Consider the following 15,084-nt stretch of genomic DNA (forward strand, 5'->3'; position numbering starts at 1 on the left):
AAAAAAAAAAAAAAAAAATGAGCCACATGGACAACCTAAGACCAAGGTGGATAATGATAAACTAAAAACTGTACTGGAAGTGAATTCATCTCAATCTATGCCTAAATTCACAAAAAGGTTTGTTGTTACTATTCCAACAATATTAGACCATTTAAAACAAATTGACAAGGTAAAGAAGCTGGACAGATGGCTACTACATAAACAAATGTCTAAAGAAAAATTGTCTCAAAGCTTGCCTTTCTTTGCTGTCACGACATAAAGGTGAACCATTTTTACACTGTATTGTTACATGTGATAAAAAAAAATAGATTCTTTTTGACCATCACAAGTGTTCAGCACAATATTGGATAAAGATGAAATGCTGAAACAGTCCAAAACCAAATATCCATCAAAAAAAGCTAATGGTGTCTGTTTGATGATCCAGCACTAGTATTATCCACTACAGCTTCATAAAACCTAGTCAATCAATTACAGCGGATGTCTACTGCAACCAACTGGATGAAATGATGAGGATGCTTGTGATTAAACAGCCGAGATTGGTCAATAGAGACAGGCCAATCCCTCTACAAGAAACGCTCAACCACATGTTGCATAAACAATGCTGCTCAAACTATAGAGACTGGACTTAGAAACTCTGTCATCCATCATATTCACCAGACCTTACACCAACTGACTACCACTTCTTCCAGACTTTGGATCACTTCTTACAAGAAAAAATATTCAATTCTCAACAAGCTGTGAAAAATGCCTTTTGCGATTTCATCGCCACTCACTCTCCAGGCTTCTTTGCTGCTGGCATAAACAAGCTACTGTTAAGATGACAAAACTGTGTTGATAGTTTCGTCACGTAATTTGATTAATTGTACTGCTTCTTGTATAAACCTTTGATTTGAAATTGGACATTTCATATTTAATGACCTAATAATGAACTGGATGATGGGTATATGAGGGGTTCTTCATAGTGTTCTCTCATTTTTGTGGGTGTTTGAAGTCTTCCATAAAACATTTTATCTATATCTACGTATCTTTTTATTTCTGACTTCATGTGATCCTTCCAAATGAAATCCTCCTGATTAACTTCCACTTAGAATCACACTTTGTTTTACCTTTTGCTGACTCTTCAGAACCCTAAATATATACTGAAGGGAACCAGAAAGTCTTCAAGTGAATGGAGATGGCAATGGCTCTTAGTAGTAATACTTTTTTTTTTTTTTTTTTTGAGACAGGGTCTCATTCTGTCACCCAGGCTGGAGTGCAGTGGCCTAATCATAGCCCACTGCGGCCTCAAACTCCTGGGTGCAAGCCATCCTCCTGCCTCAGCCTTTCAAGTAGCTGGGACTACAGGCAGGTGCCACCACGCCTATCTGATATTTCTTATTTATTTTTTTTACAGATGGGGGTCTTGCTATGTTGCCTAGGCTGGTCTCGAACTCCTGGCTTGAAGTGATCTTCCTGATTCAGCTTCCCAGACTGCTGGGATTACAGGCATGAGCCACTGCACCTGGCCAGTAATACTGTTTTTAATCAACCTTCCAGTCAAAACAGATACAGGATGAATTTTAGCCACAGAACAAGACCCTTACCTAAATATCACATATTCTTTTCCTGAAATAAAGCAAGTTTTTAAAGTTAACATAATCTCATTACTGGCACTTTTTTGATCAATAGAAAAATCTTCCCAACATGCTCAATGATCTTATACAGATTATCTTTTGGAAATGTTTGGTTTAAAGAACACTTTGCTTGTTAAAGAACAACTCCCTTGAACACCTTCTCATGAAACTGAGTTAAAAGAGATTAGCACCATTGCAGACGTTAGTTTCTGACAAAAAGAGGAAGAGCAAAGGAGATTAACTGGACAGTTTGCCCTTCCTTACTGGCTATGTCACTTAAGGACCAGTCAGTAAAAAAGAAATTACATGAGTTATTTTAAAGAAAAAAATTTAACATAGGAACATTGTTTAAAGGGTTTGGGGAACTAGGGTGACAAGGGGATACTGAGATACGAAAACAGTAACTGCAAGAAGCAAGTATCACCGTATGTCCCCAAGACATTGTCAGGTACAATAATTGGCTAAAAGGACTCACAGGACTCAGCACAATGTTGTACTCACAGCTATGATTTATTACAGGAAAATAATACAAAGCAAAATCAGCGAAAGGAAAAGGCCTATGGAGGGAGAGTATGGAGGAGGCCGGATGCAAACTTTCAAGAGTCCTCTCCCAGTGAAGTCGTGGAGACACAAAGGAAATGCTTAATTCTTCCAGCAACGAGTTGTGACAACACATATAAAATGATGCCAACCACAGCAGCTCAATAGAGACTTAGTACTCAAGGTTTTTATAGGGGTTGGGGGCTGATCACATAGGCACCCTATGCCTGGTACGTACCCAAATGCCAGACTCCACAAGGAAAGTTGAAGTTTAGCATAAACCATATTGTTTACACAGTTTAGACACAGTGAGACACTCTCATGTTCTGGGAATATAAGAACCCCTCTGAAAACCAAGTTACCAGGTGCCAGCCCAGGGCAAACCTTGAAAGTGGGTATTTCAAATGACAGCAGTCAGACCTAACTCTTTTCTGCACACACCTCTAGGGCTGGGGGAAAAAAATGAAGACTTTGGAGTTATTATTAGAAACTTGGTGGAGGGTTCTCACAATGCTGGAACCCAGATCTCTGAGGGGAGGTCATTACTTAGCTGGTGTTAGTGCCTAGGAAGCACAGAGAGACACACCCCTTGTCACCAAACACCACAGAGCTGGTACTCAGATCTCTGAGGTGGAAGTGCTGGCTGATAGTGGTGCATCTGTGACAAAGTAGGAGGAGAACTTTTTGATTTAATCCTTCAGTACACATTCACTAAGGCTTAGTGTTGTTAAGTAACTTGCACAACAAACTAGAAAGTGCAGAGCCAGCAAGCAAATCCATGTCTTCTGACTCAGAATGGTCTTTTATAACTTATTTTATATGACTTCTTGAAAAATGTAGCAGCAACCTTGTAATACTACCATATTGGAACTATTTTTTTAAAACAATTCAAGTAAGTCAAAACTAGAAATTGAGCGAGATAATTAACTACCCAGGCAGGGCCACAAAGGATGACAACGTAGTTTAGGGGTTGTTCTTAGTTTTCCAGGTCCAGAAATTCTTATTTCAGGGACTCAGAGTAGATCAAGGAAATAGTTCTACCTGGTTATATAACCAGCATTCTTTCCAATCCTAGAATTCCCCTTTTGCTATCTTCTGCCACATACTATGGCATCTAGCCACACAGAACTGCTTCTAGATCCCCTACAAGTACTATGGTGTTTGTTGCCTACATTGTCTCTTTTCCCAGAGCGTCCTGCTTCCTATTCCCATGCTCATCTCCTCCATCACTTTTACCTGGCTAACTCCTTCTCAATCTAGAAAACTGACCTGGTGTTACCCTGCCCAGGAAATCTCACTCTAGCAGTAGATTAGAGGTTACCAGGAGTTGAGCAAGAGGATATGGGGTTACTACTTAATGGTCACAGTTTGAACTTGACATGATAAAAAAGTCTGGATATAGGTATTGGTGATAGATGTACAAAAGTTTGAATGTAATTAATGTCACCAAATTGCGCACTTACAATGCTTAAAACGGTATATTTTACATTGTATATATTTACCACACACAAACAAGAGGGGGTGGCAGCCAGATATAGCCCATGGGTTTGGGTTTGCTGTCCTGTTATACAAGATTATGGCCTGAGTACTCACTTATCCTGCTTTCTCCACTATCTGAGGATTCCTGAGACCATTTGTATTGATAATCCAATAGCCAGATACCCCCAACTTGTTATTCTTGCTCGCTGTCTAAAAAGCCCCTCCAATAATCAATCTCCTATATTCTCATTATTATGCAGCTCAATGCTTCGTCTCCACTGATTTTCTCTCTGAAACTTTTCCTTCGTGGCTTCTGGAACTACGCCAGGGGTGGGTAGCCTGCGGCCCTCTGATTTCAAGATTGTTCTTTTTTAAGCACCAAAGGATGTAAGAAAAGCTTCATTTTTCTCCCCTTTTAATAAAAGGATTTGTTCCATAAAATTTGGATTCAGTCAAAAGGCTGAAGTCAAGGATCCTGAAGGCTACATGTGGCACCAAGGCCACAGGTTCCCCATCCCTGCGTAATTCATAAACTTTTCAACTCTTCAATTTGTTATAAGCATTTTTTCTTCGATTTCTCCTTTTATATTTCAGTTGGGGCATTACTTTTAAAAATTATCTGTGTGATCAGATTATATTTTCTATGAATTTTATTTTGAGGGAGTAAAGGGAGTCATGTGTCTTTGAGGGTTGAGAACAATTGCCTTGGCTCAATCTTGGTACCCTGTGAACCTCCCCTGTGCTTTCTCTCTCATACGGAAGATGTTAATTATTTCTCAACCACAGAAACATTTTTTCTTACAGTAGGGGTGAGTGATGGGAAGAGTGACAGATCACATATACTGTTGAAAACTTGGGTATGTTTATTTCTTCTGATTATGGAACAGTGGAGAACTGTCTTTTCCCAGAATTCAGATATAGATGAGGAAAGAGGACTTGATATGCAGTGTTTCTCGAAGCATGGCCACCTGTAAAGAATTATCGGCTGTTGGGCTCCATCTCAAACCTACAGAATCAATCTCTGAAGTCTGGGCTCACAACCTACAATTTTAACAAGCTCCTCAGTGGTGCCCTTGGAGTCTGAGAATCACTGCATTAGTGGGAGAGAAAGAAGGTTTCAGAAACACATACACTCACACACGTGCACACATTCCCCAACCCCACTTTCACACATAGAGGCTCCTGTAGAGGCACCCATTGATAAGTTGCCATGAAGGAAAAAAAACACTAAAAATTATTTTCAATTAATCACCATTCCAAGAAAGAAAATGGTTTTTTGAGAATTTGGGGAAGGGGCATTTTTTGGGGGGGGAATATATAACTTTATTTTTAACATAGTAATTAAATTCCACCACAGAATAGGGACACTAAGGGATTTTTTTTTCATTTAATAAATACAAATGAATAAAAATACTTTGTGTTGTAAAGATACCTCCTCTCTTCCCTACCCACATCTCATGGAAGCCTACAGGTAATCACGTGCCCCTCTGGGCCTCCTGAGTGGGCCCACGCCCACCGCCTCGCTACTCACACAAACCACTTTCTCCACACTGGAGAGGACCACATCTCATGTGCCTGCAAATACTATTTAGGTACAATACCTCCCTTCCCCAACCGCTTCCAAATACACGTTCTTATATTGCATGGGAAGGGGCATTTTTGACAACCCTTGCTACTCAAGTATTTCAAGGCCAAGAGAACAAGACTAATGTCTTCCCTCACTCACTCTTCACTACCGCTTTCAGACCATTATATACTTATCTTTTTTGTGAAAACCCAAATTTCTTTGAGGTTCATATCCTTAGGGTATAGTGTCACCCTCTACTCTATTTGGTTATATCTTTGTCATCTCATGGAAGGCACTTTTGGATACCTGTAGTGGATGCTATGGTGAGCTGCCCAGATTCCTTCCCCTCCCCCCTCATGACCAGAGCTGTTGGGAGCTCTCCAATGCATCCCTCTCTGGGGATGCATTGAAATCTCCATCTCAGAGTCTGCATCACAGGGAACCCAACCTATGACAGTTGGGATCCAGGAGTTATCCAAGAAAGCAAATTCTAAAATGGAATTTTTAGGCTGGGTGTGGTGGCTCACACCTGTAATCCCAGCAACTCATGAGGCTGAGGCAGGAGGATCACTTGAGGCCAGGAGTTTGAGACCAGCCTCAGCAATATAATGAGACGCTCCATCTCTAAATTAATGAAAAAAAAATAGCTGGGCATAGTAGTACATGCCTGCAGTCTCAGCTACTAAGCAGTTCGAGGCTGCAGTGAGCTATGATAGCGCCACTGCACTCCAGTCTGGGTGACAGTGAGATCTCGTCTCAAAAAAAATGTTAGCATTCCTCCTTTGCTTGAAGAAGATGCAGAGACCACTGCCTTGTAAGACAACACGTACCTCACTTGGGTACTTCAGTTTAGTCATTACTTAGCCAAGAAGTCCTGGGACGGCTGAGGGAAGAAAGGGACAACTCAAAGAAGCTGAAGCACCTAGCTAACATGTACTATCAAGATCTGGAAGAGAATATAAAGAACTAAATTCTGAAGGTCCTGGATCTGTTACCTACCTGGCAGGGATAGGTAACAGAACATAATGTTGGATAGAGAGGGTTTATTGACAGGAGAGCACTATCCCATGATATGAAAAACCCTGACAAGGACCCAGGGAGACATTGCTAACACTCTGCTAGGATTGCTCTTACAAACTCAGAGAAAACATTGGCCCACATTAAGTGGGATAGAAATAGCAGAACTACTGTGGAAGATGGTGGAAGAAATCAGAAGGCTCAGAGAAGTGGGCATGCTAGGGCCAGAAAACTTACCAGATGACTGTGTTCCATAGGAAAACTCAAAGAACACTCCGTTGCCTCAAGCAATAAGGAATGTACGAAAGACACCAGCATCACTGAACAGGGCTGAGACTAGGGTGAAGTGAATGAGGTACATGCCCCAGGCACAAAATTCAAGGGGGTGCCCAGAAGCTTAGTAATCTAGATAAATATTTTAATGTGACATTTAAAATAATCAAAATTAATGCAGAAAATTTCATGATATACAAGATAAAACAAAAATTTAAATAAAGACAGAATCAATATTACTGATTTTTCCTTTTGCCTCTGACTTCTCTGATATGGCTCAACTTTGCACCGTTACTGATTGATGGTGGCTGTCTTTTACAGGCCTTAGGCAAAAGCAGCAGATGCAGTTAGAGATGAGCTTCATGACAGCAATGGGGATGATGGAATCCCAAAATGATAGAGGACAAGTAGAGATGCTTAACTGTCAAAAGCAAGGTGGGCACAATGATCATAACGAGCACAAGGTCAGAATGGCTGCCAGGGGGTCCTGACCTGCAGAAATATATGGAGACAATTAATGCAATAGGGTATCCTTAGAGGCAAGATTGATGGGATATTGCTCAATCTACATACCTAAGAGAAATCAAAGATGAATGATGAAGAGGCTGAAGGCACCTACCTTGATAAAAAAAAATAGTGATCCTTTAGCTAGTTTCTAGACCTGAGCTAGTTTTCAGATCTAGAACCATTTGACGTCAGACTATGTGATTGAAAGAGAAGCTAGGTCCCCAGGAAAAAGGGCTATGTACCACCACAGTATATATGTTTAATGACTCCCTTAATATTTCTCCAAAGGGATCTATTATTTGCTCTGGTAACTAACTATACACCAGGAAAAGGGGAAAAACTAAATATATTGAGGACAGTTGGACACAGGGTCCAAATTGACACTGATACCCCAAGTGTCATAATATTCTGTTACAATGGGCATATATAGGAGCCAGGTCATAAAGTTCTGGCCCAGGTCTTGCTCATAGTGCCAAGGACCCACCACATATTATTTTCAAGTCCCCAAATGTGTGCACTCAAAATGTATGTACTTAGAAGTTAGCCAAACTCCCATATTGATTTCTTGGCCTGTGGGATAAGAAATATAGTGGGTGTATATTAGTCAAGGTTCTCCAGAGAAACAGAATAATACAATGTGTGTGTGTGTGTGTGTGTGTGTGTGTGTGTGTGTGTATGTATATATGTATATGAGAGGAGATTTATTAGGTCATTGGCTGATGTAATTATGGAGGCTGAGAAGGCCCATAACAGGCAATCTGCAAGCTGGGGACCCTGGGATGCTGTAGAATGGCTCAGTCCAAATCCAAAGGTTCAGAACCAGGGAAGCCAATGGTGTAACTCTCAGTCCAGGGCCAAAGGCCTGAAAAACTGGGGAGCTGCTGGTGTAAGTCCTGGACTCCAAAGGCCTGGGAGCCTGGAGTTGTCCAAAGGACGGGAGATGAAGAAGGTATCCAGGCTGCAACAGATAGAGCAACATATTTCCCTTTTCTCTGTTTTTGTTCTCTCTGGGTCCCCAGAAGATTGGATGGTGCCCAGCTCACACTGAGGGTGTATCCTCCTCATTTAGTACACCCAGACTCACAGGCTAATCTGTTCTGGAAACACCCTCACAGCCACACCCCAAAATAAGGGTTTACCAGGTTTCTAGGTATTCCTTAATCCAGTCAAGTAAACAACTAAAATTAACTATGACACTTTATATATGAGAATCACACCTTATATATAAGAATTTGTCTTTTTGAGATAGAGTCTTACTCTGTCACCCGGGCTAGAGTGCCGTGGCGTCAGCCTAGCTCACAGCAACCTCAAACTCCTAGGCTCAAGTGATCCTCCTGCCTCAGCCTCCCAAGGAGCTGGGACTACAGGCACACGCCACCATGCCTGGGGAATTTTTCTATTCTCAGTAGAGATGGGGTCTCTAAGAATTTGTCTTTTTTAAAAATATGAGCCAAGAAATGCAATGTCCTTGTGATTCTTTTTGTCAACACGAATCCTTTCAGTTTGATGATTATTAATAGATAATAACACTTCTCCAGTTCCTTATTTCTTGCTTTTCCCTTTTATTATTTTAAAATGTGCTGTTTTGTATATATAAAAGACTATAGGCCAGGCACAGTGGTTCACGCCTGTAATCCTAGCACTCTGGGAGGCCCAGGTGGGAGGTACATTTGAGTTCAGGAGTTTGAGACGAGCCTGAGCAAGAGCAAGACCCCATCTCTACTAAAAATAGAAAGAAATTAGGTGGACAACTAAAAATATATACAAAAAATTAGCTGGGCAATGGTGGTGCATGCTTGTAGTCCCAGCTACTGGGGAGGCTGAGGCAGAAGGATCGCTTGAGCCCAGGAGTTTGAGGTTGCTGTGAGCTAGGCTGATGCCAGGGCACTCTAGCATGGGCAACACGGTGAGACTCTGTTTCAGAAAAAAACCAAAAAACAAAAGAATATGTATATATCCTATGCATAGGTTATAAAACATATAGTGAATATACATGGCCCTTCTGCCAACCCAAGAACTAGAATGCCTGTTGTCCCAGCTATTGGGGAGACTGAGGCAAGAGGATGGCTTTAGTCCAGGAGTTTAAGGTTGCAGTAAGCTATGATGAGGCTACTGCACTCTAGCCCAGGCAACAGAGCAAGACTTTGTCTCAATAAACAAACAAAAAAATCTTCTACTTTTTGTTACTGAAGTTTCTACTAAATATTTGGGTTGTGACTTTAACATATAAGAGGTGAACTGTTTTCTTTACGATGGCTCTAATTTTGATCACTACCTTTTTTCCTATGCTGCTTCCTGAACCCAACTTTCCTTTTGGGTTTTTCTGTTCTTTTACATCCTTGGAGTCCGAGACCAGTGTGCAAGTACAAGGCTATGATAGTATAATTGATGTCTACGAAAAAAAGACTGCCATAATCTGATCTATTAAAATGCCTGATTTAGGAGTACCGTTTAGGATTTAAGAGAGGCATTTCATCAGTGTTAACAATGATGATCAACTGATGATCAGTGGTGTTCTAAGAGCCCATAAAATTAAAAGGCCTTAAATTCTCACTGTGCAACGTAGTAACTGTGTGACCTCGCACAATTTATATACCCTTCCGCCCTAGTTTTTCCTCCCATTTCTTAAACGGGTTTAGCAACAACTTGCCTACCTTACTGGATTATTTGTGAAGTTCAATAGTGTCTGAGAACGTATGTTGTAAAACAAACTCCCACCCAAATGATAGGGCAATTATTAAATAGAAAGAAAGAAAAATGACCTTGAGTTACAGGGCAAAAGATGAGACTGTTGACTGTCTCTATAACTAAGCACTGCAACAGCTGAGACAGATGCTAAGTAACGCTTTTCTTGGGCTCCGAGCCGACTAACGGTTAATTTGGAAAAATGATATAGTAAGTCTGAGGTCTCTCCAGACCTGAAATGGTAGTGCTTCGTACAAGGTCTGTTCTTAACTGCTCTCGTGGAATACACTTTCTTCCAGGGCAAAGTTACTCACTTAAGGGCCTTACGGCTCACCCGCTGCTTTCCAGTGTCCCCACGAAGACCGGCTCAGGGACCCACCCTGGCTCCTCCCGCGCCCACAATGCACCTCGCAGTTTCACCTAGGTGGCGGCTCTGTCACGTGTCGCCCGAAGGCGCGCGCACCCGCTTTGCGCATGCGTAGAGAGCAGCTCTAGCTATTTTTCTCCGTGGCGGCGGCGACGAGCGGAAGTTCTTGGAAGCGCCAGTTCCGTCTGTGTGTTCGAGTGGACAAAATGGCGAAGATCGCCAAGACTCACGAAGGTAAGCGGTTTTTCCCCGCTAACCTGCCTTCTCCGCTGCCAGCCTGCTGAGACTCTGTCTTCCTAGGTTTCTGCCTCTCCCTGTAGTTTCTTTTTGTAGGGGGCCGCGCCCACGCTTCAGGCCTAGGTCGTCTTCTCAGCGCCAGCAGCGCAGGCCACTGCCCCGCGTAATGGCGTCCTACTCGTACACCCCCGACAGGCGCTTTGTTCAGTGTTTGGGTGCTGCTACTACAGAGTTGCTTCTCTTTTCTGACTAGAGGGCCTTGTTTAAGCGGCTTGCTAGGTGGAATTTCAGGGCAAGGGGTCGGGGAAGCAGGCGTGGGAGGAAAGTCTTACTTGCCTCTCGGCACTGTAGTCCGCACAGTTTGTACATAAGAGACAGAAAAGCACTGAAATACGGCAGCCGCTTTTCCGGCAGTACTAAATCGAGTTTGCTTAAACCGAGGTCCATTACTCCTAACTTTGGGTGATAGGTGTGTCTTCAGACGTCTGTTGCTTATTTTTGTTGCACGAAATGATTTGGAGATAAAATCTGGTAGTTTTGTTAATGAACTTACAAGGGTGGGTTTACTATTGTTTGTCGCACAGAAAGTCAGTTATTTAGACAATAATAATAATTGACTTTCTGTGCGATAAACAGCATGAACCCACTCTTTAACAGTTTTTTCCTTCTCTTAATCACCGTTAGTGTACTATTAATCTTTTTCTTTGGAGATTATGGGAGGAGCATTTGGAAGAGGGAAAGACACGTTACTTTCATTAATAGCTGAAGGTTTCAAGCTAATTGATCGTTTTATGAAATACAGAGTATACAAAATTAGGAAAATGTTGGGAGTAGACTGAAGTTCATTAGGGAATATCCAGAAATGACAAGAAATGGGTTCACTTTTCAGAAAAGATGAGGCATGGTAAGTTGGAACTGCACTCCTTGATTTCCGACTTGGAGTCTGAAATTTTCACTGAACACGAAGCTTCCGAGAGAGAGTGTCATATTTACTTCACCTTTCTAGGTGTTGTGTGGTTCAGTATTTGTCTGTGAGAGGTAGCAGATTAAAGCTATCAAAAATTTTAGTCTGATGGGAAAAATAGATGTGTATATTATCCTCATTCTCTCGTGGGGACAGGTGAATGTTTAAATAGAAGTATAAGCAACGTGTTCTGGGAAACTGGGTAACAGAATGGTTAATTTACACTTAGGGTTATTTCACTTGAGGAAGTGACGTGTCCCTGGTCTAAAAGGATCAATCTGTTTTAAATTAGAGGAGGACATCTGAGCCTGAGAGAACATCTTGTAACTAGGCAGTGAGTCGTGAAAGTTTTATTTCAATAGTCTGCTATGGCAGGAAAAAAGGGTACAAAGAGAGAAATAGTAGATGCATTTGGAAGGGTTGGTTAGGACCGGAGTGTGGATAGCTTTGAATAGTTGGGCCACTATTACAAAAGTCCAGTTTTTTACAACTTATAAAACATGATAATGAATTGGCAATGACTTTAATGTTAGTATTCCTTTAGATATTTAGTATTTAAATGCTTTTTTAATGCACTAATATTCTTAGGCCTTTCTTCTTTTGTCATTAGACTATCTCACAGATACCTTTTGCAAAATAATTAGAAAATACAAATATGTTGCTATTCTTTTTCATTCAGGGGTAGAGTATTCATTTGAGAGCATTGTGTAGGTTTTATATTTGTTTATTTTATTTATTTATTTTTTGAGACAGGGTCTTGCTTTCTTGCCCAGGCTGGAGTACAGTGGCAGAATCGTAGCTCACTGCAGAACTCCTGGGCTTAAGCAATCCTCCTGCCTCAGCCTCCCAAGTAGCTGGATCTACAGGCGGGTACCACCACACCTGGCTAATTTTTCTATTTTTTGTGTAGATGGGGTCTTGCTGTGTTGCCCAGGCTGGTCTTGAACTCCTGGCCACAAGTGATCCTGCCTCGCCTCCCAAAGTGTTGGGAATACAGGCATGAGCCGCTGCGCCTGGTCTTATTGGTACCTTTAATATAAGGTACTCTTGGACAGGAAAATCAAAGTTTTGGTCTGCGTTTTTAGAAATTAAGCTAAATGTTTTGGTTGGTTGCAACTCATTGGCCACAATTCTTATTTGAGATTATTCTGTCAATGTGAGTTAGGTGGTGCCATAAAGAAAATACTGGAACGTTCATTTTAAAGTCTGAGTACTATCTGTGTCCATCATTATGGGATATTAGAAAGTGATAAATGTTAAAAGTACGCATAGTATTTACATAGCTTCTTGCGCTCTTCCTCATGACTTTTTCCTGGAGAACTCTAGTTCTTCATGGTCCGTCTCTGTTTTCACTTGTTAAGCTGTTTCTGATAACTTGGAGCATAATTACTTGCTTGCTTTTTGTGGGAGGAGGGATGCTACTGTAGCACTCAGTATAAATCTTTAATATATTGCTTAGAATACTCCATTGTGTTAAGATTTTCTCTCTTTAACTCTGAGATTGTTGTGTATAGGAATTATACCTTGCTTTGCCCAATACCTGGTGCATGATGGGTGTTCAGATTTTTAACTAACATTTATTAAGAGATTAATATATACTGAAAGTTTTATTTTTTTGAGACAAGGTCTCACACTGTTGCCCAGGCTGGAGTGCAGTGACGTGATCATAGCTTATTGCAACCATGAACTTCTGGGCTCAAGCAATCCTCCTGCCTCAGCCTCCCAAGTAGCTAGGACTACAGGTGCACACCACTTCCCTCAGCTAATTTTTCTATTTTTTGTAGAAACAGGGTCTCGCTCTGTTGCCCATGATGGTCTTGAAATCCTGGGCTCAAGTGATCCTTGGCCTCCCAAAGCTCTAGGCCACACCTGGTCCTATACTGGAAGTATTAAAAAAAGAGCTTCACAGGAAGAGGACACTTTAATTGACCTTTAGAGGATTGGATAGACTTGGATATGTCTACTGGGCTGATTTAGGTGGGAAGTAGGACTTACTCATGTACTATTTGGGAACCTCCTTAACTGAGAAGAAGAAAGGTTAGTATCAAATTACAGAAGGCTTTGAACACTGTAGAAGGTTTGACTTTGGCTTCCCAATGACTACAGAACAAAGTGTCCTGCTTCCCCCAGGTGACACGTTCTGTGTTTTAGGGAAGTCACTAGTTGCATTGTGAAGGATGACTTAGAGGGAGTCTGAGCAACCATTATTGGGCTGTAGAAGTAGTTTAGAGAAAAACTTGGGTTTGAAATCTCACTGGAGCAACTTTTAAAAATGTGTCATACTTGTTCTTGTGTGATAGTTGTCCATCATCATCATGTCACTTTTTAAAGAATTACATCTTCCTAAATGTTGCTGGTGAAGATATTTATAGTTTATTTTTAAAGTAATGGCTGTATCAGTAATTTGTACTTAAGTCTTGGGAGGTAAATAATATTGATTCAGAGTGAAGTAGTTTATCGTTGGACCTTCTGACATGGTTCTTTTCATAGGCTGTTACTTCCTATCATGGAACCAAACTGATAGCTATTTTTTTCTTGCTCTCATATACCTTTCAAATAAATATTCTATTAGGATCAGCCCTCACATCCTCTTCAACCGACCAGATTATATTTACCCTGATGAATGTGGCTTATGCCTTCCAGGACTGAAATATAAAAAGATCTGGAATTCAAATCAAATAGAATCTTTTGGATCTTTCTGCATCTTAAACTGTGTCAGGTGTATATAGTTAATGAATAAGCATCATCTTACCATCCAGTTCTTCAGATACCGCTTGACTTTGGTAAACAAGGAGGGAACACACATACACTTTTCTGTTTTGGAAGGGGAAAAGTGGAATAACCACATACCATAGCCACTTTTCCCTTGAATTGGATATTTTTTGGACATTACAAAGCTGGAAAAGTTGTTTTCCCTAATTCTTTGAAAAATGGCTGGAATAGGTATAGTTTTGTTATTCTGCGTCTTGCTGAGGTTTTTGTTTTCTTGTGTTTAGAATAGTTATTGTTTTGGTTTTACAGACTTCTGGTGTGAAGGCTGCTAGTAAAAATAAAAGGGAAAAAGTTAAACCTGCTGAAAGGTATTGGAAGCTTTTTTTTAACGTAGAATTACTCGTTTAGGAATTGATTTATCAGTACTCTCTGTAGTGTTCAGTCAAATAATTTACATCAAAGTTAGTTTTCCTGTTGGGGTTTTGCTTGATGAAAAGGTTGAGAGTTGGGATGCAAAATATACTTCTTGTTTTTCTGGGATGTCTTATAGAAGTCTCATATTTGAGAAATACTTTATCACCAGTTGTTTCTGGCTGGAGGAGAATAGATGGTCACTTATCAAGCAGTCTAAAAGGTGTCAGTGAGAGATTAACATCTGAGGGCAGTATGTCTGTAACATGTAATAAACAATGATTAGAACACTGAAAAATGAAGAATAAAGAAGCTTCAAGGAGGAAGAAGTGCTGCAAAGCCAGGCTTAGCAATACATGAGGCAAAGAAAGAAGAAAAGGTACGGGAGGGGAAACCAGTAGAGGGACAGAATTGGTGGGGAACAGTTAAATAGCTGTAGCAGATATGACCTTTTTGTATCAGTGGTATGTGTTGTTTATCTCAAGAGTTTGATATTTAGATCTTAGTTTAGAGTACAAACAATAGGTTTGATGTTCCTCATCTTTTAAAAGACTCCCAGTTTTGCAGTACTACCTTTTAATGTCAAACTCAATTTCCAGATAAAATATTTAATGTGTTTATGTCTAAAGTTTATGTTTAAAGTTTGTATTTTTAACGTTTATCACTTTTCTGATTATAAAAGTAACAGTAATTTTCTTTTTTTTTTTTTTTT

At 40.6% G+C, this 15,084-nt stretch overlaps 2 protein-coding genes across 3 annotated transcripts in view; one reads left to right on the forward strand and one right to left on the reverse strand.

Moving 5' to 3' along the window:
• Positions 1-10,009, reverse strand: part of COQ10B (coenzyme Q10 homolog B (S. cerevisiae)) — a 29,020-nt gene extending 19,011 nt beyond the window's left edge. Inside the window, exon 1 of the mRNA XM_012641651.1 lies at positions 9,996-10,009. The gene's annotated coding sequence lies outside the window, so the exon portion shown is untranslated. The remainder of the gene's footprint in view (positions 1-9,995) is intronic.
• Positions 10,010-10,161: 152 nt separating this feature from the next.
• Positions 10,162-15,084, forward strand: part of SF3B1 (splicing factor 3b, subunit 1, 155kDa) — a 35,900-nt gene continuing 30,977 nt past the window's right edge. For both annotated transcript variants that reach the window (XM_012641652.1, XM_012641653.1), the window contains exon 1: positions 10,162-10,282. In XM_012641652.1, the coding sequence (XP_012497106.1) occupies positions 10,255-10,282 (28 nt within the window). In that variant the 5' untranslated portion in view covers positions 10,162-10,254. The remainder of the gene's footprint in view (positions 10,283-15,084) is intronic.

This window comes from Propithecus coquereli, unplaced genomic scaffold (genome assembly GCF_000956105.1).
Source record: "Propithecus coquereli isolate 6110/MARCELLA unplaced genomic scaffold, Pcoq_1.0 Scaffold167, whole genome shotgun sequence".
NCBI classification, from domain to species: Eukaryota; Metazoa; Chordata; class Mammalia; order Primates; family Indriidae; genus Propithecus; species Propithecus coquereli.